This window comes from Diadema setosum, chromosome 1 (genome assembly GCF_964275005.1).
Source record: "Diadema setosum chromosome 1, eeDiaSeto1, whole genome shotgun sequence".
In the NCBI taxonomy this organism is placed as follows: Eukaryota; Metazoa; Echinodermata; class Echinoidea; order Diadematoida; family Diadematidae; genus Diadema; species Diadema setosum.
In genome coordinates this window covers 22,545,940-22,573,918 of record NC_092685.1, presented here as the reverse complement: position 1 = coordinate 22,573,918, position 27,979 = coordinate 22,545,940, and the positions used below count along the sequence as shown (strand labels likewise).

Here is a 27,979-nt window from a genome sequence, read left to right as displayed (position 1 = left end):
TTAGGATCAGAATATTACAACCAATTTCTGCTGTGCCTGTACAACAAGTAGTGTAACTGCTACATGTGCACAAGTGCAAAGTGCAAACCCTGTTGGAACAAAGCTACAGTACAGTTTGTAATTGAAGTAGAGTGTAATTCTAATGTGGTACCTTTCTCAAATACTTCCAACATCAACACACAGTTCAGTGCAACAGTGGAACAGTGTGTCGAGGAGTACAGGTAGCAGACAATACTACTAAGTAACAATATCAATCAATCCAGCAGAGTTGTGAAGAACACTTGGGTGCAGCTCAACTGAAATGATGTCACTCTTTAGTGGCATGACGCTCAGTAAATCAGCAGAGTCTGATGGAGAACAGCAGGATGCCCCGTCGAAGGGAGCCCCGCCCCAGGGAGACCCACCCAAGGGAGCCCCACCCAAGGGAGACCCTCAATCATGCCCAGATCAGAAACAGGTGTCTGCTTTTGGATTTCTGCATAGACCCACAGGTAATTTTACTTCTTTTGCATGGGGTGAATTAACAATTTTTCACTGTCTAAATTGCTCTTTGATGTCATTAACCCGTTGAGGACGGTTTGATTTTGCTACAACACGCATTTCCCATAGACACCTGCCCGAGTATACTCGGGACTCGTCCTCAACGGGTTAAGAATAATTTGATTCAATATGCAGTCTGGTCTGAGCAAATTAATTTCATCAAAATGTGAATAGAGACAATGCTTGTACATGCATGCAGCTAAGATTGTAATACAGTACTTTGTTTGTTTGTGCAGTACAGTGTCTGGTATTTTACAGGCATGTCTTTCAGTGTCGCTGTACATTTGTAAGAGCTGTCAGCAGTCATTCAAATCTCCCCTTTCTTTCTTTGAAGGTACTTCTTCCTCAACACGGTACTCGGAAATTGAAGAGGCAGATGACGCGTCCAGCAAGTTTGGTTTCATTACAGCCCTGGCCTCGCATTCCAGAGAACCTGACTGCCAGGCCACTGACCATCAAGGAATAGGACCTCCCAGAGGAAGTGGTGTGGATCTCGACTTAGATTTTGACATGGACTTGGACTTTGAACTTGACCCATTAAGACCAGATCTTCAAAGCAGTGAAAGTAGACGGGATGGAAGAGGGTTCGAGTTAGAAGGCATCAATTTCTCCATTGATTTGGACCAGACTGACAAAAATGATTGCCACATCGGCTCTGATGCAATGACTCTGCCAGTAAGACAGCCAAAGCAATGTTTTGCTGAAGTAGATGATGCTGATTCTGGCCCTGGACCTACAGCTGGAGAACTGAAAGACTCCGACAAAAGTGGAGTGTATGGCAACCCAAATTCTGATGGCACTGCTAGTAAAGATGAGCATACGGAAAATGCTGGAAGAGGCAGAGATAGCAGAAACCTCCCCTCAACCAGTGACGGAGGTGTGGTAGGCACTGAACCTACAAGAGAAAGCACTTTAGAGGAGCATTCTGCAAGCACGCTTGATGCCCCATCCAGCCAGTTTGGGTTCATCTCAAAGGCCAGCCATGGATGCTTGGAGGAACAAGACGCAGTGCCAGTGGAGTGCCCCAGTTCAAGGAACTTTGACGGGGGCCAGAGCGTCTGCAGAAGGGATGCTGATCATGCTCTCGATGGACTCACTGGATCAGCTGGAGCCACTTCTAGCTCCCTCTATGACCTGGATCTCGATATTTCTGACATGCTGGATGTGTTACAAGAAGCACAAGCTGCTGCTGATCAACAGTTCAGGTGGGAAAGATTGACATCTGTGTCATGATCAAATCCGTAATATATCTGTGGGGCCTGTAAATTGTCTCACTGACTCAGAAAGCAAAGAGAGATTTTATTTGGTTTTAGTTTTATATGGTGAAAAACTTTGTTTATACAGACAAGCTTTAAAACAAAACCAGAAAATATTTCTATCGTCTGACAAGCAAATTTGACCAGATGCTGGAAACAGTTCCAACCAAACTATCAAGTGTGTGATATTTGTTTTTCCATTTGTTGTTTCTCCCTCTGTTTTGTTAAGTGTTTTGTTTTGTTTTGTTGGGGGTGGGGGAGTGTACTCACAAACAATATAATTTATGTACACCTGTATTGTATTGTACCATGTTGTCCAGCTGATGAGAGTGAGATATTTGACTATGATAGTTGTTATAAATATAAAGTATCCTTTGGTAAATCTACTCAATGATATATTTTTATACATGATGTATGAATGAAAATATATATAATTACAAAATATTGATTTAATGTTTCCCACTCTGCCAAATCTATTTTGTCATTTCAGTGTTTTATTTGTGTGTGTAATCCCCCCCCAAAAAAAAAAACAACAAAACAAAACGATGTCTAGTCAAGTCAAGTCAGTCATTGCGCATAAACTTGTGCGGTTACTATGACGCATTGTCCTAAGATTATCCACATGCATTCCATTACTGAGAGGCAGATTGCAGTGGTGAATGGAAAGCATCACACCATATGCACTATCTCCTGCCTACATCCAAACAGGTTGTCACAGAAAGACCTCATGGAGCGGCTCCAGGAGCTTGGTAGGCAGCAAGTCTTGGCCATGCATGGCAGGATCAGGAAGCAGGAGGCGCTGTCTGCCTTGCACAGACAGCAGGCCAAGGCAGTGAGTGAGGAGGACTACCAGACAGGTGAGGAAGGCAAGGCCAGAGTTTGTGGCATCTATGTCAGGAGCCCGGTGGTTTTGTTCAATTTTTTTTTATTTTTTATACCTCCGCCCGAAGGGTACGGAGGCATTATTTTTTTTTGTTTTTTTGTTTTTCCTGTGGGAAGCCAGAGTGTATTAGCCCCAAGTTTTCAGGTCTAGCTTTGGGGCCATAAACCATGTATATTTAGGTGCTGTGAGGTGTTCGCATAGATCAGGATATGGTCAGTTTTACAGTAAAGGGTGTAACTTTGATGTGGCAAGGGTCAAAAATTAAAGTTGTGTTTCCATTTTTATCTTTGCCTTTAATTTATATAGGAATGTCTATATTTTCAATATTTTGTCATTCCAGAGCTTAATTCTTAAGCTAAATATGAAAAATGAAGTGACTATTATGGAATTTTAGATAAATTTAGGTAAAAACAACAAGAATGTTTTGGTCACCCACAGCAACCAAATGAAGATAAATGGTGGAGGTAATGCAACTTTTCATTTGCTGTGAACATTATTTGAAATATCAAAACACTTTTCCCCCAACAGATATTCACTCTTGCAATTATTTGGATGTGAACTTCAAATTCCAAGGTAAAAATGGTACCTGACAAACTATTTTTAAGTTAAAAGAATGTTCTAGAAGCAAGAGCCACTCTACACATAGCCCTAAATTATCTCTTGGTAACAAACATTTATCAACCCAAATCCCAAAGAAATTCGATTATTTTTGACAAAGTTGAAATTTTCAGACTTGTGAGTTTCGGAGGCTTCAGTTAACAAACTAGTGTGTTTCGGAGGCTTCAAAACTGCTATTACACAAAGTTCTAGTCCTGTATTCACTTAAAATAGTAAAACTACAGTAAGCAACTATCACTACATGCTAGAATAACAACAAGGCATCAATAAAATGTGGATAACAGTATACAGATGTACATTTTACGGCAGTGCATAATGTTTACCCTTCATACAAATTGTACTTATTATTATAAGGAAATTGGCTTCCACAAAAGTGAATAACAAACTGTGTACACTTTGAGCAATGCTCAGTTCGAATTTATGACATTACATGAGGCAATAATAGTCTAAAGGAAACTGCAACAGTAGCAATAAAAGTACACTGATTAGGAACATCATCTTTTTTTTTTTTTGCGACTTAGCAGTTAGCAGCAATGCAGCAATGCATGTTTCGGAGGCTTCATCATGACTGTTAACATGCAAAAATGGTCCATTTTAAGGTGATATGAAGTACATTAATGCAGCTGATTGTTTCCAAATAACTAACAATGTTGTAACATGTAAAATAGTATTTATTTGTATGCAGAAAAAAGACTTTCCAACATAATTATGTTAAGAGACAAAGAAAAATATTTTAAATCTTTATGCTCAGTTGTATACATACACTGTATTTGCATATCCATGACTTTGGCAATGCAGAACATGATTAGGCTACACACATTTGTACAGCTGTATGCATTTGTCAAACTTTTCATCATAATGCAGTAAGAATTACTTTCAATGAGTTAGAACTGTAGCTATAGACTTAATGCAAATATTATGTTTGCTTGCTTTATAAGTGCAGTTTGTGGGATGTATATTGACATAAACCACCCATCATAATTGTTTTATATACATGTGAAATCAATTTCAACTGTTGATGAGAAAGGGATAGAAAATAGACTATGTGATGGCATGACGGTTAGATTACAACATAGCATTGTAAAATATAGAAAGGGGAAAAAAGGCTTATAAACATTCTTTTGCATATACATGCCTGATATCCCCTACTATAGCTATCAAATGCAGTGATCATGGTCATAGAACAGCAAAACATCGATCAGCCATTCCATGTAAGGGTCATCATCAAACTGTCATCATCAAAATGGAGTTGGAATAATCAATATATTGGTGATATTATCATGGTGCTCGATAGAAATTGAAATGGTCAAGATCCCATTCATCTTTTTGAATCGCCTGTTGAAAAGATAAATGTACATACCCTACCCATGACTGTGTACGAATTTGAATTTTAAAAAAATGTTGACCAAATGTATAGTTCCCTATAATATATGATAGTTAGAATTTTACTTTCTTTTTCTGTGACAGTATACAAGTCACCCCTGTTTCATATCATTTTATTTTTCCTTTTTTTAAATTCTTCAAAGGCTTTTTTTTTAATAGTTATTTTATAAAATTCCAGATTGTGTGACTCCTGTGACAGCTAGGAGGTCTGTTTTTGAAGGTACGCATTGAGAAATTGCTAACAGAACTGTTTCTAAAAATGACAACCTTTTTAGGAAAAAATTAAAAAGCAGCAAATGTGTTTAAATATCTAAGTTTGTTAGAAACCCACAAGTTTGTTTTAAATAGTATATAAACCCACAGACTACAGTTTAAACCCTTTGAATTTCAAAATAGTTAAGGGATGGTAACTTTTTCCAGAAAAGCCAGGACTAAACAGATTATAAAGACTTCAATCATTTCAATATTGTTCTTCATGAACATAACTTCTCCAGTCACCCACTCATGTAAACTACATGTACCCCATGGCAACAGGCTATTTATAAGTAGAGGTCTATATGTAATTTATAAACAATCCTATCCCAACCATTACTGTCCATTTACTGCACTGAGAACTACATCCACAAACATGTCATAGAGTCTCACACATGTATGCGAAGAGATGTTTCGTAACACGTTACATTTTGTTTAATAAAAAATAGTCAAGTGGTCACTGCCAGCATGATAAAGTATGGAAAATAGTGTATAGTATCAAGATTGTGTTGCACCTTGCGTGCATCAGATCGGACATACAGATTAATATGAAAACCTGTCTGAATGAAGTAATCAAATGTCAAAATTCCAAAACAGTACCCTGTGATCCAAGTCACACCACAGAAATGATAATCTGCAAGATGTTAGCTATTTTCAAATCCAATCACAAATTTATTGATTAATTACTTTCCTCCAAATAAGTATTGGAAATGAAAGCCAAAGAATTTGTTAAGAAATGGAAAGCTGAAAAAGTCAAGATTTTAGTATGGCAAAAACAAATGCCATGTGAGTAACAATGGAATGGATTCGTCAATGGGTTATAATGGACATGTAAAAGATTGTGTTTCGAAACTTTTACACTCAGATGATAGTGAGTCGAAAGTGTAAAAATCCAAAAAGTATTTTCCACAATTTACTCTGGATCATGCATAAAAGATATAACCTTAAATTCAAAAGTAATATATTTCTTAGTTAAGTGTATGCTTCCCTCTTGAATAACCATCTACTAAGTCCTTGAATCTTCGGGGCAGGAATAGTATTCAGTTCTTTAAAAAAAAAAGCGTATGTAACACTAAATAATCAAGTAATTGTTTGGTCTCCATTATCAAAGTCTAACCAGTCAAAAGAGTGATACAAATATGGTCACAACACTTCAACTTCTCTCAAGAGTAAAAATGAGTTATCCAACTTAAGAACATTGATGTATCCACAACTACTTGCTTTGTTGCACTACTGTTGCACGATGTGGGCATGCACGCAAGCTGGAAGTCACTTTCATTACTCACAATATCTAGCCTGTTCCATTGTTTCAAAAGGAAACCTACAAAATAAATGCTTTTCATACATTTAAACAACTATCCACACCTTGCTTGAGGAATCATTCAGTCTCATTCAGTCCAAACAGTTATTTGATAGACTTAGAATTACAAAATTGTAATCAAAACATTCCATTTACATGCTGTTAACATAAAATGAAGCCTCCGAAACATCTGGAAAATTAATTTTGTATGCCTTATGTTTTTATGAAAATCATGTATGTTATGTAGAAAGTGATGGGTAAATTGTGTCTTTTTTGGTTGATATCTTACACTGTTTAAACATATTTGTGGGGCAACATCCTCATCTGCTAATATTTTATTGCTGAATGAAAAGGTGAGTTATGTGTGACACGTCTGCACTGTTTATGAAAAATAGGTAAATCGTATAGTAAATCTATATTGGTGAGTAAACAAAGCAGCCAGAAAACTGAATGTGATTAAATATCTTTAGATATGTCATAAGCGATCATTGGGTGGGTGAATAATAAATCTAATTTGATTTTGTCCAGAGAAAATCACAAAAATGCAGTGTTAACATCCTTTTGAAGCCTCCGAAACCACTTTTTCTCTATAAAGTATATTAGCTCAAAAAATTATTGCAGTATGATAATGTTTTTATTATTTTTGTTGTCTGTCCATGTCTGTTGATGATTTCATGGCATAATTTGGGGCAGACACTCAAAGAATTTATCAGAAATGTCAAATTAGATGTTTTTGCTGTTTTGGAGGCTTCAGTGCGTCTCGGAGGCTTCACGTGTTAACGGAAAATTTGTATTGTCTCCTATTTTCAGAGAGTTTGGCGGATCTTAACTATTTTTGGTCTATTAGGTTAGGGCCCCATATCCTACATTTTGACATATAGATTAGGTCGCTTCTCTTATCTATATTCATATTATTTGACTAAACACTTTGTTTCGGAGGCTTCAAAACTGCTAACGGAAATTTCACTTGATGGAATAAAATTATCACGAAATTTCAAATAGCCCAAGAATCAAGTAAACTTTGATGTAAGTCTAAAGTTTAGCTGTACCTTACTATTTTCAACATAAAAGAAAGTAACCAAAACACATCCACTGATCATTACTGTCCATCAAAGTTTGTAAACAATTGTTAACGGAAAATGAAGCCTCCGAAACCTCAAATTTGAAGTCATAGTATTCTAAAATAAAGGGCCAGATACAAACCAAACTAATTTGGTCATTTCAATTGATCATACAACTATGCTTTTAACATAAAAAATTAGATCTCTGCAGTTGCTGTAGAAAATTATTAACATTTCAAAAATGTTATAGAAATTTCAATGCAACAAAATAGTCATTTTTAGGGTACATATGTGACTGTCAAAACAAAACGCATCAATACCTGGACCTGATTATGCTACCCAAGGTGGCTACTCATGAGGTGACTCACATGTGAAAAAATCTTTGAGATCTGTAAATCTATGTGTTCAGGGTGGGCCAAAAGGCTAAAAATTGAAAGTTACACCCTTTACCGTAAAACTGACCATATTTGATACTACATCTTCCGACTTAATGTCGTATGGCAGCCTCACTAGAAAGTGTGTATGGTGTCACTAATAAGCAACCACTTTTAGCATTTCCATTGGTAAATATAGGATACTTGTAATTTGCAAGTTTTGTGTTGTTTTTTTTTTTCTTCAAGAAATGAAGGCTCTGAAAGCAAGTGAAGTATTAGCCAAAAGGGTTCGCCGGAAGTACGACAGTCTAAGAGCATACCTGATCGTACTTGCTACATAATTCTTTATAATCAGTTATTGATCATCAGCAAATTGAGCAACAGCAATACTCACCGTTCTACGCACTTGAGTGAATTGCATGGAGCTTATTGGAAAATAATATGATTGCTGGGGCACAGTGATCATCATGTAACATTCTACTTACCCACAATGCTGAACAGGGAGGGCTCTTCTGGAATAAAAGTCATATGCAAACAATTGAAATATTACACTTTTGATCTCGAATACTCCCAAACTTCTAATCATCCTTGCAAGTTGTGTCAGCCAGGTAAGTTTCTCGGTAGACCCTTTTGATGTACAGTAGTCCAAGCAAATTCCAAATGGTGGAAAAATGAATTTTGAGCCCCTCTGAGAACTACATAACGTATGTTTTCGCTTTAAGCTTGCAAAAGTCACTGATCAAACCGGGCCCTCTGTTTGCCCCCCAGCTGAATCTCTTCTGAAGGAGTGTCTCTCGCTGGAGAAGGACCTGGCGACCTTTCCTAGCATTGTGCTCCACCAGGAAGTTCCCTTTCAAGAAATCCTTCAGGCCGCTCGCGATGCTGGAAGAAGGCAAGTGAAGCAGGAGACGGACTGGGTGAAGTCCTACCGGGACCTCCAGACCCAGCAGGAGGACTTTCTCGCATCACTGAGGGAAGAGGAGGAAGGTGGAGGGGGAAGAGAGAGATGGCACCAGCTGGAGAAGCAGAGGGCTGAACTTGAGCGATCAATTGGGTAAGCAAATCTCTCCACATCAAAGCTGCAATTCTCCTTCCTTTTTCTTCAGTTTGCACAGACGTGTGTTCATGTGTGCTTATCTTTTTAATCCACTCTGAGGTGATTAGATGAAAAAAAACAATCATCTTTTCCCGTCAGAACATAAACTGTCTTTCCTCCTGTTCAAAATTTATTTTGTCAAGTAAAAATATGTATACTCAAATATTTGTTTTATGTACTTAATTATGTACAAGTTATGCAGCATAATGTGAAAGTCAGCCAATTTTGTTTCCTGTTGTTTCTGGAGTCATCCTCGTGATTGCCTGACAAGTACCTCAGAAGTTTGTAGCAAGGTGAAAGGAACTTTGCAGACAAATCTTACTTCCCAAGAGGATGTGGAGTGTTCTAAGTGTTTTCAAAAAGATTTCACCGCCTGTGAAAATAATGATGAAGCCGTCAATTTATTGTTATAAATAAATTAATAAATAATCTGTTGTCAGTGAACCATACATTTGAAATTGACCTTAAAGGGGCTGTACAGTACTGGTTGAGGTGGGGATTCATGTTTTGGACATTCCTATAAAGTGAGATAATGAAAAGCCTCTTATGAAATATGAAAGAGCATGTAATTTTAAGAAGGATTCAATGTTTATTTGATGAAAATTGGTTTTCAAATGGCTGAGATATCCAAAAAAGTGCTAATGATAAAAGGCGACATGCCACAACTTTATTAGGATCTCTTTGCTTCACATTGTTTTTGGATATCTCAGCCATTTCAAAACCGATTTTCATCGAATAAACTTTTGATACCCCTTAGAACCGCATGCTCTTTGACATTTCATAGAGTGGTTTCTGAATATCTCGCAAAACATAAAAAGCTAAATCCTCACCTCGACCAGAACTGTACACACCCTTTAAGGATTTTCATAAAGTTTTTGGTTATCCTACATTTTCATGAAACCCCAAGCACACAGAACAAAATAATAACGTGTGTTCAAAGAGTGTACGATCTTTTTGTATTGTACTTCTTCAATTAGATCAGAGAGTTCTTGTCACAATAAAGTTCATGTGTTATGTACAAGATGCTTTGTAGGAGTTAGTCAAAATTTCGCTTTTGTTCTGTTTGTGTTTGTCACTGTACTTTGGTGTTTGCGTTCCAGTCATGTGCAGTTGGATAGGGAGCATGTGGAACGGAAAGACGCCCAACTCCAGGCACATATCGATGAGAAAACAGCTGATCTCAGAGAAGCAAAGAAAGTATATGGACAGAAAAAGACAGCTGTGCAGGTAATTTCATGTTTCACTCGAAATTCCAAAGTCATTATACCTGGGGGGTTATGTACTTTTGCACCTGTGCAATTCTCAGAGATGATCTTTGTGAGTGAGCTTGGAAATTAAATCATGACATTGTAGTATCATATTCAGTAGTAAGATTTCTACTATGATGTGATGCATCATGAGTTAATACCACATGGAATTTATGATAATAGAAAAAAAAATGTAGCTGTTTATGTGTAAATGCCTTCTTCTAGTGTGATAAAAAGGTTTGACCTACTGTCACTCAATTTTCTGTTACCATACTATGACATTTCAAGTGCAACAAGAAAGACTAAGAGGAATGACAGGTCCTGGAAGTGTGCTCTATTCATGGAAATTGTATGTGTGTGTTTCTGGATATACACATTGTAGATGGGCCAAGGGGGCAGTCCTTGGTTATAAAAAGTTCAATGAACTCATGTCTGTTCTTTAGTTGTTATTGTTGTATTTGTTTGGGCCTTTTTTTGGGTGGGGGGTGTGCAGATGGAGATCAAGGAACTTGAGGAAAGACTGCTGGTACTGAGAACTGAGGAGACCACCTTAGATAAGGCCATCGATGAACAGGATAGGGCTATAAGGGCAGCTAGGGAGGAATTCAGTGAGGAGCTCGCCATCATCGGCAGGGAGAAGTCAGATCTTGGGGAGCAAGAGACTCGGCTGAGCGAGGAGAAACGTGGACTTGACCGGCAGGAGCTGGCTCTGAGGGAGAAATCTCGGCAGTTTGAGGAAACGGTAGCACGGTGAGTTGTAGCAAGTTCCATTCTTTTTATGAAGTGGGTCAAAGAGTGTAGCCAGTCAAAACTGCTCTAATTAGTGATGTGTTCTCTTTCTATTTTTTCGCTAATGCATGGGAGTGCTAAAAGTGCCCAACAAGAAAAGTGTATGTAGTGGTAACTGCACTTCATGTTATCCTTGTGGCAGATTACTGATTGCTCTGTACAGCTGTAGGGGAGATGCAGGAGAGTTGAGGCACTTTTTCTATTTTTTGAAATATTTCCTAATTAATCCTTGCTTACAACAAGTGTTTGTTACCAAATTGAAGTACAAGTATTAACCTGTCTTGTACCTATGAAATTTTATTCTAGGTCATTGCCTAATTTTATTAACTTCTCTTTGAAAAATAAATGTCAAATGGCTCAACACTCCCGCAGAGTAAGAGTTGAGCCATGTCTTGAGGAGAGTTGAGCCACCATTGGAAGACATGTACCACTTGTTGGAGATTTGAACCATGATGTCAACTGATAGAGATTGAATTAAAAATTGGCTTACAAGTAGCCAGAAATAAACATAAGCTAACAAAATTGGTTTTATCTTAAAATCAAGCACAGAACCATCTGAAAATTAAAGAAGTTCAAACACTCATTGTACTGTGTATGTACAGTGTATGGCTCAACTCTCCTCCGACTGCGTGGCTCAACTCTCCTCAAGGTGGCCATTTTTAAATTTCCCTAAAATGTATCGAAATCAGAAAATCAAACATCCATCAAATTTATCTAAATGAAAGACTACAATGGGTACTACAACACACATAAATTACTGAATAACCAATTGCTGGTACGTGAGCAATAGAAGGGGTGATACCTAAAATTCGGAAATTGACTTTTTGCTGTCTTTTGATGTTTTTTGTGTCCCGTGTTTTTGTTGTTCTGTACCACCTCTGCTTGCTAGTGCTAAAGTGACAGAGTTGTTGAACACTACCAATAGAGAGCACAAGTGCTTGCACCTGTGAACTCTAAATACAAGTTTGAGGGGGTGATTCAACCCTCCTTATGGCTCAACTCTCCTGCATCTCCCCTATGCATGCCCCATGAACCCAATCAACTGCTTTGATTCACAGCAGATTGCAGAGCAGCCCCATTATATTGCAATGCAAAGTTTTACCAGCTGGTATCATAGTTCATAGCCAATTTCATAAAACAAATAATGCACAGGAATAAGTTTGTGATGGTAGTGGATATGTCAAGCGTACTTGCATCACTTTTCAATTTCTTCATTTGTTTCCATACGATCAAGGATACAATGTATTTACAATGTGATGTCATGCAACATGCACTCGGCTTTGCCTTGAAGGCATGTTTCACCGTTGTAAATATCCTCAAGTGCACTGCTGCCCTCCTAATGCACTCTCAACGTGCTCATTATTTGTATAATATCACACTCACAATAGATGCGTTTTCCTGTCAGCAGTAAATTCTGAAGGCGACATGGGATTTCTCAGTACACAACTGTAGGTTATTTACATATACACTGTGTGGTATATTTGGCAAGAGAGAAAGGTATCAAAGACAAATGTATTTGTCAGCACAGAACCTTCAGTCACTGATGGCTACAAAGGTAATCAGTGTGTGCAAAATGCCTTCTAAAAGTGACAGAAATATCTTTCTATTTAATAGTTTGGGGGGGGGGGGGGTTGTGTGTTTTTTTAATTGAAACGCTTGGCTGTTCTCTTTTTCCTAGCCATCTTCACAAGCAATGTTCTGATATACACATTATACAAAACTGGAAGTTGACAGTGAAGTTGTGAAAATGTTTCCGTCATCAAATAAGATCAAACGGAATATTTCCTTTTGTACACATATACCTGATGACGAGCCTGTATATGCTGTTTCCTTTGACATTTTCAAACAGTGAGGAGGATCTCTTGTCTAGGATATCTCAGTCTCTAGAGGCTGTCATGAAGGCATCAGAGTTGAGGCACAGTGTTGGTGACACAACCATCTTTCCAGACTCTCCCATCCCGCTAGAACCAAGTGAAGAAATCACAAGGTAATGCCAGCTGATCAGTAGACGATATTGGTCAGTTTAGCTCAGTAAACCTGGTTTATTAATTCGCTGTTAAGCTGACCAATGCTCTTGTACAATATAAAGTAGGATATGAAGGGAGGTATGGTTAAGTTTTATTGCCACAGGTTCTAAGTGCATGAGGCATGGTGGCATGAATTTTCTTCAAGTGCCAAGACATCTTCCAACTTGTTTGAAGTGTATTTGATGAGGTCATTAATGTGACAGAAGATGCGGATTAAAATCTGACTGTGTATTAGGTATATTGTGTGTTCTTTTATACAATTTGTTGAATCACAAATTTTTCTGATATTAACAATTCTCAAAGATATTGCCAGATGGGAAATTGCACTCTTTTCTCTTGAAAAGTGATTCCCATAAAACTTTTTCTTGTTTTTTTAAACATGGTACTGGATGGCAAATTCTACCACTTGCCAACTTTTGCTTCGAGTACCAGTTTGCAAAATATCATGCATACACAAAGTATCTAGAAAGTAAGGAATCCTGACCAATCTGTGACCATGTATGAATTCTCCTCGATATCGCCTGAAATATTTTATTCTTTTTTTATAAACAGAATAAGCATTTTCTTGGAGACTGCTATTAGGTGGAGTAGGTCTTTTCTGCAAACAAACAAGAAACCAAACTTAATCTCTTTTTATGTCTGTCTTTTTCCAGACCAAATAGCATTTACAATCGCTCACTTCTCTTGGTTTTTGCATTGCAGACGTAGCTGAATTCTGTATCTTGTTTGTTTGTTTGTTCTTGGTATCCTAGCCTGCGTGATTCACTGACTAAGACCACCAACAAGATCCAGTCAACGAGCGCTGGAATACTGTCCAACCAGACCAGACTCACGTCCCTTAAGAAACAGGTGATGGATACCGAAGACTACATAGCTACTCTGCAAGGGGCCAAACAGCTGGCTGTTTCCAGTTAGTGGGTTGCTTTTTCCTTCTCATTATGTCATTCACGTTGTTTTGCTTTTCTTTTTGTTTATGGTGATCTCTCTAGATGAATAACCTACCTGTGTATTTAAAATGTAGCAAAATAGGGGCCCAAGTTAGTTCACTTGATTATATCGTGGGAGAATGCCTAACTTGCTTGTCAAACACTGATGTCTTGAAACAAAATATACCCTGGTATCTACCTCGTTACTATGTGTGTAAAGTATAGTATGTCGAGAAGAGATAAAAATGTGATGCTATATCTGCATACATGCTGCTTTGTATTCACAGAGCCAAACAAAGCAAATCAGTTTGTCTTCCTAGTGGTGGTGTAGCACCACTGCTAAAGTTTTGTGTGGTATGCATCATCCAAGACTTAAGCGGGGTACATTGCATCCCTTGTTCCAGGCAGGAACTTTGGGGAGGCCAAGCGACTGGCAGAGGAGATACGGGTGAAGATGGTAGAGGGTCAGTCCCACCAGGCGAAGGTTGAGGAAGTCTGCGAGGACCTGAAACGGGAGAAGGCCATGGTGGAGGATCTGCAGGAGAAAGCCGAGGAGCTGAAGGCAAGGATGTTGGACGCAGAGAAGGGATGGGGTGAGCCTCAAACCGCATAGATTTCATGCTGTCCTAAAAACAGAGCATGTCACTTGTCTGTTCAATGGCTGCCTTTTGTGATAATTACAGAGAGTGAACACATGCAAAGACTTTATTTGTTTAGCATGAGTGTTACAAACTACACAAATTACTGAGCTCGTTTTATTGGTTGCATGTTTGCTGAGATTGTAATGAAGAACGAGAAGCTACTTGGCATGGTAGTTGGCAAGGATGGGAACTACTGTTGAAGAAGGCATACCATTTTCTCTTCTCATGAAAGAAATTTGCAGCAGATGCAAACGTACAGTAGTGATCAGTTTCAGTGCTTGCATTGCCGATGGCTGGCTGCCATCACATACAGTAGGAAGACAACATTCTTATCATATGTTTGTGACATCCAATGAAAGAACTCATGTCAATGCACGCATGCTCTCACATGCCCACACACACACCCTCACATTGTGTACAGCCAATCAATTTCAACACTGCATCTTTACTTTTGTGCTGTCACTGAGCATAGACACTTGTAACATGTTCATTTTGCTATTTGATTCAAATATCCTGTGAGTGAATAAATGTGAAAACTTTAAAGTAAAATGTAATATCTACATCTGTTATGTAGATTAGAATTTCTGTTGAGTAAAAAATGACTTAAAAACTTTCAAACACATCTTTAATCTTCAACAGAAGTAGACCTGAGGGACAATGCCTTACTCATGATGAGCAACATCGAAGCAGCGCTAGAACAGTCCAGGATACCATCCTCCAGCTCCAACCCTTCTAGCGCCTTCAGCGTCCAGTTGCTAGAGATGGAGAGGCAGGTCTGTGCCCTCCTGGTAGGGTGGCTCAGTGAGCGACACGGCCTCCACAGACCCCCCACAGTTGAGACTGTGATTCAATCAGTCAAGGAGTATGAAGCGGGACAGAGTATTCTTGCCCTGAGAGAATCAGAGGTAAGAATTTGGTTGCAGGTATTGATGATGATGATGATGATGATGATGATGATGTGGATATAGATAAAGAGGGCTGCACTTTAGCATTTGCTCAATAACCCAGAGCAAATGAATTGATTTTTGTGTAGGTAAGCCTTTGAAAATCATGTCAGTCATGTCAAATATATTCTCACTAATCTTTGATGGGCTAGCAAGTATACTGTAAAAGTGGATATTTTCGCGCGACTTATTTTTCGCGCTTGGTGGGGTAAAAAGAGTTTCGTGTGTTTTTAATTCCGCGGAATCAAGACATCAACTACTGGAACATATGGCAAGCAAAAATATTCGCATGCTTTATTTTCGCGCTAGTTTCGGGTTGCGCGAAATGCGCGAAAATTTCAACACCGCGAAAATTTCCTCTTTTACAGTACATTGTACGTTGTCATGTAGACTTTATTCATCTGTAGGAGCAGTAAACATTACATGTGGCCAGTAGATTGGGAGATATTCTCCCAATCCTGCTGCTTGAACAGGCAAGTTCCTGTAAAAAGGTGACAAAATTATTGGGTATGATGATGACTGATATCATAATAGCAGTGATGATTGTCATAACTGAGAATTTCCAACTTGCTGCTGAAGATTATAGTTGGCACTCTGCTGAGCAATCAAGTACACGTATGCATTCTGTCCACTCATTTTGGTCACTTGAAGGTAAACTGTGGTAAACTTTTCCCCTCCAGTGCCTGTTTTTTGTTTTGGTTTTTTTTTACTGTGAGAATGCATGTCCTTCCTGCCTGAGGATTCAATCAGTCTGGACTTGTCATTTGATAGAGTAATATTCTCTTCTCCTGACCAGGAACAAGGGACAGGGAGCCTAGACTCCCAGAGTGATGGGGTGAAAGCAGAACTTCAGCAGCTAGAGGAAAGACTCCAACAGGCAGTAGACGAGGAGAATTACGATGATGCAGATATCCTTTGCATTAATGTGGCAGTGCCCAAGTATTTTATGTATCATTAATGTCATTGATATATTTATGATGGAATCTGAAGTTAGGAATGCTTTATGGTCTGACCATAAGATAATGTCCTGAGTTTTGCCTCGCAAATCAAAAGAGTTGCACGATAGGCTGACGTGGGATCACTTACCCTAAATAAAGCTTTACATGGACATCATCTACTTGGGACCTCAGGGTTCAGGCCTCAATCCAAGACAGGAAAAACAAAACAAAAACAAAAAAAAAACCCCAAAAGAAGAGAAACCCCCCAAAAACAACAACAAGTCTTTGGTTTGTTTGTTGATGTTGTTGGGTTTTTTGTTTGTTTTTTTTGGAAAATTTCATATGCGAATTGAAGTTTAAGCCGCTTTTAAATGTCTGGCATTTATTTGCAGAATATGCTGTCATACAGGCATTTTGGCTCAAATATCAATTCACTAGCTGAAAGAGGAAATTAATATGACTACCAGTTGTATTAATGAAATTCCTTTTCTTTTCTCTTAACTTTGAGTTAAGTTTCATATATCCCCCCCCCCCCCACCAAACTGATCTTAAATTTTGTTTTGTGAATAATATTCTTTATTTCTTTTTTATGGGTTGTCTTCTTGCTTTTGAGATTTTGTTTCAATTTGAGTGCTATGTTTTTAGACTGGTTACTTATTGGCCCCTTGACTTTTGCCCTTTTACAGCGCATTCAAGAGAGAATTGAGCAACTCCAGGCAACAGGAGACAGGTGATTCTATGCATCTTGACATTTGGCATCCCAACAAGAAGACTTTGAACTCGCTAACAATGCTAAGAAATGAGATGTAATGACACACATCCTCCTCTCCACCTTTGAGGGATATCTAGGAAAACAAAACAAAACAGAACAACACAGTACAGAACGCAACTGTCGTGCTCAATATTTGTGTGATTTAAATTTGCTTCTTTAGGTTATGTAATACAGTGTACTCCCATTATAACGAACAGGGTTATAACGAAATTCTCGTTACAACGAAGTAAAAATTCAGGCCGGAACATTATCCACTCAATATAGTTTTATTGTTTATTTATTCAGTTATAATGAAATTGCGATATAACAGAAGAAAACTGCCAGTCTCGAGGACTTCGTTATAATGGCAGTCCACTGTAGCTGGGCTCCGTTTCCCCTTAGCAATGATGGCAACTCTTGCTGCAATGGCAAGTATCATGGTGATGACAAAAATCCAGCTTTCTGATTGGCTGCTGCTACGAGAAGTTGTATTTCCAGCAAGAGTTGCTCTCCTTACATCTTTTATAAAATAGGATCCTGGTGTTATTGTAGCAACTCCAAAATAGTCACTGGGCTTGAAGCCCCTTGTCTCTGCCTTCTTTCTTTAACCCGTTGAAGACGAGTCCCGAGAATATTCTGGCAGGTTTCTATGGGAAATGCGTGTTATAGCAAAATCAGTCTGTCCTCAACGGGTTAACAGGCCAAGTTCATGCTCGAGAAGAAAACATCAATGAATGTAAAGGCAATTGCGGAATGAGGAAAACTGCCAAGGCTGACTTCATGGTGACAACATGTTGGCTTCATGTAGTGGATCTATGGCTTTAGTGTATACCCATGGAGCTACCAAAAAGATGGAGTAACAACGAAGGCCACCAATATTACGTAACCCAACTACGAGCGGTCAGTTCTGACAGACTTCAAAGCACCGCACTCGCTGGGACGGCTTAACTCGTCCCGCAGGGGATACTTTGGCAAACGATGCTCCGAGCCGCAAAAATGACGTCATACTCACCGACATTGCACATACAATATAGTGCTGTATCGAGTCGAAAACTCGACTTGCAACAACATATGGCTGCGCAAAACTTTGCTGAAGACCACGCGCATGCGCATAATATCCACAGGCAAAACAGAGGAGATACCGAGTGCTGTGCACTTTGAACGAACTGAATTGGCCCATGAACAGCGAAGGTACTGTACAGTGTATTGTCGTCATGCTTTGTGACTGTGGCGAGTACATACCCTAAGAATAAAATTTTTAATAAAAATCCCTCACATTTCTCCACATATTTCAATATCTGTCCGTAAAGCTGACATTTGAAACTACAATCTTACGTAAGTGTTGACTGCGTACAATTGCGTACATTTTATCTATACCGTTGTGAAGCCAGCTGTTATTTGTCTTTGTGTTTGTTCGGGACAGCGTGACGGCCATTATTGATCGTGTCGAGAGTGCAGTGTTTGTTTACATGCCGGTCGTATCATATCGTGATTTACATACTAAACGACAGTATGACATGTTAAACAATTTGTTACACTGCAGATTCACTATTTGTAGCTATAATTAATTCAGAATCATGTTAAATCGAATATGCTCGAAGTCGACGGGGCAGTTGCAGTTTGTGTAGTCCCATGCATTGACGTGCCATGGTGGAACCATGGAGCTAGGTAGCTCCATGGTAAGAACCAGTTTGCGAACGCGCTGCGGATGACGTCATTGTGCGTACGCACTGTCTCATCTGTCATCGCTCTCGCTCACGGGGGCTTAGCGAGGATTACTTTTTACGAGTCGGCTTCGAGCATCACTTCAAAAGGACCCCAACCGTTGTTACTCCATCTTTTTGGTAGCTCCATGGTATACCTTCTGACAGTGTACAAAGCTTTTAAGTCATTGTGTTATTAACCCTAACTAGGCCGGGGGGGGCCTCCGAGGCCCCCCCTCGACGTTCCGCGCGATGTATCGCTAACGCGAAAAGCTATCGCCTCGACGTTTCGTGACTTTTTTCTTTCGAGTCTCCCGCATCTTTTGACACCAAATTTGCGATACCCGGGTGCGCGGTTCCGAAGTTGCGCATAAATATGTACGTGCGTGTCAGACCAAAAATTGCTCAAGAACGTGAATTTGTGTACAATTTCCGCCTAGTTGGGGTTAAGATATTAATGAGAAAACATTGGTATATATGTGATAGGAAATGGAAGTATTTTCGTGTTTATAGTACAAATGAAAGATATATATTGTGTATTTTGTACCCACATTTTGTGATAAGAATGGTGGTGCTATGACCTGCTTATCTGAGATGTCTAGATGTTAGCAGTACAGATATATAAACTGTAAAAATATGTGAATTATGTACTGTATAATCTAAGGGCAAAATTACCTCAAAAGGGAAACTGAAATAGAGAAAAGTGTAAATTCAGTGCATTTCCTCAGTGCTATATTTTTAGGCACAGCTATATTTTTTTTTCTTCAGGAGAGGTGTGATATTATGAATGCTCCAACCAAAGTTTAATTGCCCAGAACTGTAAGAAGGAAACACTGTGGTCATTTTGGTGGGGCAGGTATTCACTTTCACAGGTGCACACATATATACACACATGTACACATTGTGAAGGATTGCAGAGTACACCTGGGGCATTTCATGAAGCATTTTGTCAAATATTTTGTCTGGCAAACTATTAAAAGCTACTGAAATCTGTGCATCTGATTGGCTGAGAGCAAATTTGTCCGACAAAGTTGTTGGACAAAATGCTCCATGAAATGCCCCCCCCCCCTTGACCATTGAATATCTGACGCTAAACTAACATTCTCTTTATGGGTCAACAGTCTCATATGGGGGAAGAAGAAATGTTGCTCAATGAGGCCCATGAGGGATATAATTATAGCAAACCTTGCATAAGTTGACATGTAAGTTGACGGGTATTTTCACAGAGTAAAATGTTTTCAACTACCGTAGAGCAAGATATTTTTACAGAATGAAATTTACCCAAATTGCTGCTGGCATTTAATGCATTTAGTGTAGACAAGAACTTTTGCATGCATTCTAATTTTTAGAATTCTGGCTCTCACAAAATTTGTGAAATTGACATGCACGCAAACATTTCTGGTTTTACAGTAACAATCAAAAGACTCTGCAAGAGTGCTCCATCCACAGTAATGTGGTTTAGTGCTCTGCGGCGTTGACTTACACCTGCAAATCATTATGTTGCATACACATGCAGATGCTCAAAGTTTGTGTGTGATCATTTCAAGTGCAATAGCTCTGTGCCATATCAAGTGAGTACTGCATCAAAGTCGATAGTTCGTTGACTTCTGCGCAAGTCAACTCTACATGAGTCTACAGATTTTCTCCGCTCCTGTTTATGCTGACTTTATGTGAAGGTTACTGTATTGAATCTGTATCTCCCTTGACAATAGTTGGCTGCATCCAGTCAATACGAGGATATAGGAGAGCATATATTTTCAGCGTCTCCCAAAATACCGAGATAAGAAAATAAATACTAGTATTCAGCAAGGGTTGCAAAGGGTTGTAAGTGAGCATTGTTTTAACCTCTTTTAGGGTTATGCAAACAGCAAAAAACAAAGAAAAGGAAAAATCTTTGTGCAATAGACATCTCTTTCATGTTAATGCAGTGCAATAGTGACGTTGTGTTAGTTTTGTTGTGCATTGTTTTGTTACATTTCAGTTGCAATCAGATTTAGAATTATGCAGTTGTTGGATATGGGTGTCATTTTATCAAAAGGTATAATCGATTGTAAATTCCCTTACCACACAAGCTGCCATAGACATGATAGAAATCAACTATAATCGATTACAACTCTTCATAAAACAGGGCCCTGGTATGACATGTACATATCTATATCATACTGTGTACGCATGATAGGATGGTAATTTAATTATTAAAAGACTTGTTTCATTTCCCATGCAGGCTTTGCTATGTTTGCATACACGGTATAATTGACCAATTAATTTAGTACTGGTTACTGGTACAATTTGCTGGCAAAACGCTTTGCAGTCCCTCTCTTTGCTCTGCTTTCATGATATCGATATAGATGTCGTAAAATATGAAGTGAAGAAGATCCGCATTGTTATGTTGCTGAACGCCCCCACTTACACAAACTTGAAGGCCACAAATTTTTTCTTGTCACTTATAAGACAAAGTTTGATTAAAATATATATGAGTATTGACTACCAATAAGTCTCCAGTGATTTGTCATTTATGTGAGTGATATTGCAAGTTTGTACCACCCAATAACTCTCATGCACACACACAACTAAACACATACACAAAAACTACAAGGAACTATTCATTTCTGTATTAAATGTTAAAAACAAATGTTTATTTCCTCTACAGTAGATTAATCAAATACTGATTACAAACAAAACTTACTGGGCATGGAATACAAAAACAGGAAATGTAAATTTTTCATTTCCTACAGCTCATGAAGAATACATTTACAAAAGACGACCTGTTGTTCTCCAACTGAATCTTAACTTTATATAAAAGAGCAGGGATATCATCTGTAGGCCTACTATGCTTGTGACTTACACACGTTTTGGGCATGCCTACGCAAAGCCAAGGATGAGAAAGTTTAAGACATTGCAAGTGAATACTAGGAAACTTTGATGAGCAAAGCTGACGTATGCCTGCAACAATTAGAAGAAATGCACATCTTCCTCAGAAGTGGAGTCCAAGAATACATACGTGCCCACAAAAACTTGAAATGAGAAAACGGTAAGGTTGAAATAGTTATACAGCAGGAAGATCTCTAACTGCAGTGTCTAGGAATGAAATATTTCCGGACTAATCATATGACATGTTAGCGCTTATCAGGATTTTAAAAACAAAAACAAAAAGTAATAAAAAAAAACATAAGTTTTTGCAGTTAAGAAGTACATAAGACTCAATGATCACTTTGAAAATCACCATCTCGTAATCATGACAATTTTCCACACAAATACTACATAATTTTCAAGTTAAAAGATATACAAATATGCATAATTAAAGCCTTATCACAAGTATTCAAGAAAAAAAAAAAAAAACTTTTCTTTCCATAGAAACCAATAGGCACTGTCAATTACAGTGTACAAATTACCATGTCACTTCCGAAATGGAAAAGTTACTGAATTCATCATTTTCTAAAATACTATCTACTTTGAAATTCCCTATTATAAGTAGTACATCGTAACCCTGCAGCAGGTCCTATTCATTTGCTGTTGTTTCTATTTGCCTAACTTGTGCTGCCTTGTGAAAGGAAGTTACAATTTGGTCAACACCCACTTGGCTTTGCAAATCCCAAAAGTTATTTCATAAGGTAAGGATGCAGGGTTTGCTTTGATTTAGCAGCAGTACTTTGTATGTACCAGTGTATACACCCAGAGAGCAGTTTGTGGTTCATGATTGCAGTGGTTGGCTATAAAATTCATTGATTGCCTTCTATGAGTCGCACAAGCTTCATTGGAAATATGCTGCTCCTTTTAATACACCAATCAGCAAATCTTATCAGTAAAAATGGCTTCAAAAAAGGTTTGAGAACATGAGCATCTATGTGAAGCAAAGTTCCAATTTCCAGCATGTTAATGGACAGTGATTCATCTTTGACAATTTGTGCCTAGGAATGCATGCTAGTATCGGGAAGCAGGAATGAATTGTGACACGGCAGGAAAAAAAAGAATATATATAATCATATATTACATATTCTTAACTGGTTGAAATTACGATGAAATCACAGGTACTGGATACATATTCACTCACTTGATATTCACAAGAATACACTTCAGAAAAAAATGAATACAAATAGATTGGCATGAATACTAACATGATTAAGTCATTGTTGATACCGGGAGAGAGAGGAAAACAGACAAATTCAGATGGGTAAGTACATAGAGGTGACCTATCAGAATACATGTACATGTATGCAAGCACACGGAATACAAGGCGACTGAGAATACATGTAGGCAGCACATATGGATGGATACGAATGATTTGTACACATTACACACATTCACATTGGACGCGACACAATTTCAATTTCTAGTCGTTATGGACCTACGACTATTAAACCACACCTGAATACCGACACATTTCAATTGACATAGTCATTATGGACCTATGACTAACCACATCTGGATGCTGACACATTTCAATTAGTCGTCATGGACCTACGACTACCCTCGCCTGAATGCTGACATATTTCAGTTGGTCATTATGGACCTATGACTAACCGCACCTGCATGCTCATAGGATGCCCCTCAAGGGAGCAGGTTCACAGCAGTACTCTGAAAATTGACATTTTGAAATATAAGTGCATAGTTCAAGGCTTGGAAAGTGTGGACCCTCTTGACCTCCTGATGACCAATGACCAAGGTAGTCGTCTATCATTATAACGTTGGCATTCATTCATAAACTCTACCTTATTCAGTACAGAGCAGTAAAGGCATATGAAATAAAAAATAATAATCTAAGAGGGCACCATCCAAACTTTCTAGTCCATTTCAAGTATTCTTGTCTGCATCTTTTATTATTGAAAATGACCATGCTGCTTATTACAGCCACATGAAGACAGTTGTTATCCACTGAGCTTAGCCAACACATTCCATTTTAAACATGGTAAAGAGAAGACAGGAATGTTACTGCTTTTCCATCATGCCCCTCCCCAAAAGAAAAGGAAACAAAGCAAAAACACCTAAAGACATAAACAAAATTATCATTACATGGTAAAAATGACATCTGTTTTGCATCCTCTGACACAGAAAAAATGAATTATGCTTGAACCATAATGATTCAATCTCATTACTGTCATGTCATGAAGAAACATACTGCAGGATTGAATTAACTTGTCAAAACACATACAACAGGCATTAGTTCACCCTATGTACATCATACAATTAAAAAAAAATGTGCTTAATGCCATTTCAAACTCTGTACTGTACAGCAAAACATATTGACTTGCTTTTTAGAAAATCTACAATATACTTTCCATTTTTCCAGCTACAAAGTATACAGAATAAATAAGATTCAAGATTAAATAAATGCTACAGAAACATTATGTACACAGATGAGAGATGAAATTAAAAAAAAACACATAAAAAAGTGAATTTTCTATGAATAAAGAGTACATACTTTTCAGTACATTCACCATATTGATCATACTGTGCAGTGCATCACTTGACATGTGACCTTCCCACTTGACAAAACGGTACTTAGAGCAACATCATCACTGATCTCTTTTTTTTTTTTTCTTCTTTCTTTCTTTTTTTGATGGCTATTCAGGAAGACTGTTTAGAAGGCACTGCTTTGTTTTGTTATGTTTTGTTGTTTTTTCCTGCTTTTGTGTTCAATCATCTGTTAAAACAACACTGGATTACAAAGAGAAAAAAATACAGACGAGGATTCTTCCTTTTATGACACCATCATGGCAGAAGCATTCAAAAGTCTAACAACAATTTGTGAAATGCAGCCACTGTTCATACCCTAGCATTAACCATCAGATACCTAAAGCATCCTGTGAATGTACTGTAGTTCACTCTGAGCTGTCATCCTACAAGACAAGCAGTCAAGTCAAATTTGAAACATAAATGACCAAACAAAACATCTTCATTGTTTCGCAAAGAGATAGCAGCTCACTTTACAGAAACATTAGCTTACTTCAATATTACTTTCATTTAGAGGCAATGTTATGTAGAATTTGTCATTCATCTGTAATACCAGGGCCCCGTTTTATCAAAAGATAAAATCGATTTTAAATTTCCTTACCACACAGGCCGCCATAGACTTACAGTTGAAATCAACTATATAATCGATTTTAACTCTTCATAAAACAGGGCCCAGAGCCCTCAAGAATAACAGGACCATTTTGCCACTAAAAGCACAAGTAGAACTTCATCACTTATGACAAAGTTTCACTTGCACAACATACACAAAAAGAGCAAGCACACGGTTCTACTTGTATTTTGGTCTAATATTAGACAACTGGTGTGTTCTAACTTCAGGAGAATGTGCTTGTGAGCTCCCTTGCATTATTCGGTTTGTGAAAAAGCATAATTCATCATTATGGAAACAGTTGACTTGTCAAAAGTCTATAATCGCCAGATTAAAAATATGTTAGGTTGAAGTACATAAAATGTGTGCTGAACAAACATGTGAGGGGGAAACTTTCTCTGCATGTATTATCCTTAAAACCTGATGTGTGCTAAGTAGACCTTGATGGCACATTACTATGACAACGCATTAATGGCACGCTCACGCGACTGAACCATGGTCTATGATTGGTCCAGCCAGAAACACAGCGGCAATGGGCTGCAAGGGGACACAAACTACCCATAAGTGAATAGAAGGAACTTCTCATGGATGACTTGATTCAACCCTCACCACAAAACAACTAAAAAAGCCTGGACTGGTTAGGGTTAAACGAACACAAATTTTGCCATTTCATAATGCCACGCCATCTATTTGCGCAAATATGTGAGGTCAGTTTACATTCAGGTATCAAAAAGAAAAGCAATAAGTTGTACGGTAGTTTCACGTCTTTAGTCAAAAGCCACAAATGAATACGACTTCCTTGAAATGGATTAGCTTTTTGTTTGCTTTGTTTTGGCTGTTTGTAAAACACCCATATTTCGAACTACTGGATGTCTCTCATACTTCCTTGTGTCATGGCAATAAATAATTGCATCCCTGTTATAAACATAATGGCCTCACAAGTCGAAGATGGCATGTTGAACAATAATAGCTTTAAGCAGTTTGTACATGACACAAAGCCAACATGAGGATCACAGATATGACAACTTGAATCGTGCAACTAGACAGAGTTAGCAAATAATCCGTGAAAGATGAAATACATCACTCAACACTTTTCTTAGGATTATCATGATGGAATCAGAATCGCGGTTAGTAAATGGAATACAGAGTAACAAACTGGCAAGCTAACACTTTAAAATGAGAGTATGCTACAGTTTTTCATCACACACACATACACATTTTGAATACATCAGAATTATTTACAAGTATGAGTTGAAATACATAGTAAAGGAAATCAGAGAGGCTAGACCTGTTTCACTGGATTGAAGATTTCCCTCCTATCTTCTTGCAAACATCACAGAAGACTAGCCCATTCGATTCCATGTACGATTATGTACATTCAGAATATATTCTCAACCATCCCCCCCCCGCAAAAAAAAAAAAAAAAAATGCATCTCATAGAAACGTTTACAGGGCCTCAATTAAAGTAACTTCTTTTAAAATTACCAAAATAGATTAAAGCAAACTGGAGGATGGGACAAAGACTACCTTCGAGACCCCTAAGAAGACGGCTTTGTGTTTTACCATCAGTTTTTTATTCCTTGTTTCACTCGGTGAATGAGCAAAATGCTTTTATGCCTATCCAGTTCTTAGAATGTCTCATGCAAGGTTTATGCACAAGAAGCATTTCTTTGCCCTACTACCAGTAATTTTTATTGTGCAAAAGGAATACTGGAATATAAAGTACTCATCAAAAACTGTGAATCATTGAAGTAATAAGCATACCCTCAGTCCAATCAATGTAAATTGGAGTTGGGTCAGCCTCTAATAATAAAGCCCCCTAAGATATTTCTCTTTGGCATCACAGCATGCATCACATGAGAACTGAGGTGGCCCCTATGCATGCACATCATTTGTGAGACTTTTAAAAAGACTGTCTCAAGATTAAGAAAACAAAATCAAGATGGAACATGCACACCTCCTTGGATTAAGAGAGTAAGGGTTGTCCATTAGTACCATGACAAGAATGTTCCTTAGAATTACTCTATTCCATATAACAAGAAAAAAAGTTTCACTGAAAACTAGACCAGTGTTATTAGTACCGAGTACTTAGTAGCAAATTTTCTGTCCAGCTGCTTCATAAGACATCAGGGGTGATGACCCTTGCTAGATACTGACATTTTGTTTGTTTAGGGGGAAAAAATGCGGGTGGGAAATGCAGCACAGCAGAGGGGCACACCAGAGATGAAATCCCTCCTTAGAAAGAAATGAAAAGGAGAAAAAGTACAAGAACCAGGCCAAGAAAAATCGCTCATGCATACATTCATTTGTAAAATTCATAACCTGGTTGCCCACCATCTGCAGTATGATAAAGCACGTCTCAAAGAGTAAAGACTCGGGGAGGACAAGGCTAACCAATTCTTGTCTGAATCTAAACCTACTGGATCAATTTTCTGTTGCTCCTAATTCTGCTCAACTTTGAGTCACAAACAAAATATTACATGTGAAAGGGAGCCTACAGATTAGATCAGGCTGTGACTGCTTGGCAGGAAGTACTTCTTGGACTCTGACACAAGACACAAAGGCAAAGGCAGGGTAAGACGTGCATGCCGGAACGTGAATCTAATCATTCTACTCCATGCGCAATGAGACATAGTAATGTAGTTAAAGCTTGAAGTACTAATGGTTCACTGACAATTAGAAATGTGGCAGTACACCCATCCATGATTTCCTTATAGTTAGGGGAAGAACAAGCAAATCTTGTCCCACTGACTACAAATAACCAGTTTGCTCTTGATAATCTCTGGCAAACTTGGCAAAGCCACGTTGTATAAAGACACCTGCAAACAAAACTCTATCATTGCATAACGGCACCACAGATGCACTGGTGCTCACAGCTCCAATACAAAAGTGTAAAAGAATATAAGTAAAAACAAACACACACAAAAAAAATCAGTAAAAACCCAAGGCAGCAGCGGGACAAGATGATGAGCAGATGTGTGCACTTGGTGGTAATCACTCCACATATTCTGTGACAATCATCATGAGAAACAAGCTTGCCAGCCTCAGCTAGACATCCCAAGTTTAAACATTCAACACTTCAGTTTTTCATGGTAAGTTGGATAGTCAAACTGAATTCTCCAAGACCATTCACGAAGAGAAAAGATTTTGTGCCACATGATATGATAGCACAAATCTCGGCATTTACCAGGT

At 38.3% G+C, this 27,979-nt stretch overlaps 1 protein-coding gene across 1 annotated transcript; it reads left to right on the top strand.

Annotated features, from left to right (window-relative positions):
• The first annotated feature begins 322 nt into the window (after nt 1-322).
• LOC140246242 (uncharacterized) lies at nt 323-17,085 on the top strand. Its single transcript, XM_072325736.1, has 12 exons — nt 323-491; nt 875-1,745; nt 2,505-2,653; nt 8,436-8,721; nt 9,864-9,990; nt 10,504-10,760; nt 12,649-12,786; nt 13,579-13,736; nt 14,157-14,345; nt 15,033-15,298; nt 16,134-16,276; nt 16,962-17,085. Exons 1-12 carry the CDS (start codon nt 323-325, stop codon nt 17,083-17,085), a joined length of 2,877 nt encoding a protein of 958 aa, XP_072181837.1.
• The last annotated feature ends 10,894 nt before the right edge of the window (nt 17,086-27,979 follow it).

Bases quoted from the DNA above. Each gene is read 5' to 3' on its own strand.
- LOC140246242 (XM_072325736.1), top strand. From the start codon at position 323: ATGACGCTCAGTAAATCAGCAGAGTCTGATGGAGAACAGCAGGATGCC. The intron at 12,787-13,578 runs GTAATGCCAGCT...TTGGTATCCTAG, and splicing joins CCAAGTGAAGAAATCACAAG to CCTGCGTGATTCACTGACTA. The intron at 13,737-14,156 runs GTTAGTGGGTTG...CCCTTGTTCCAG, and splicing joins CAAACAGCTGGCTGTTTCCA to GCAGGAACTTTGGGGAGGCC.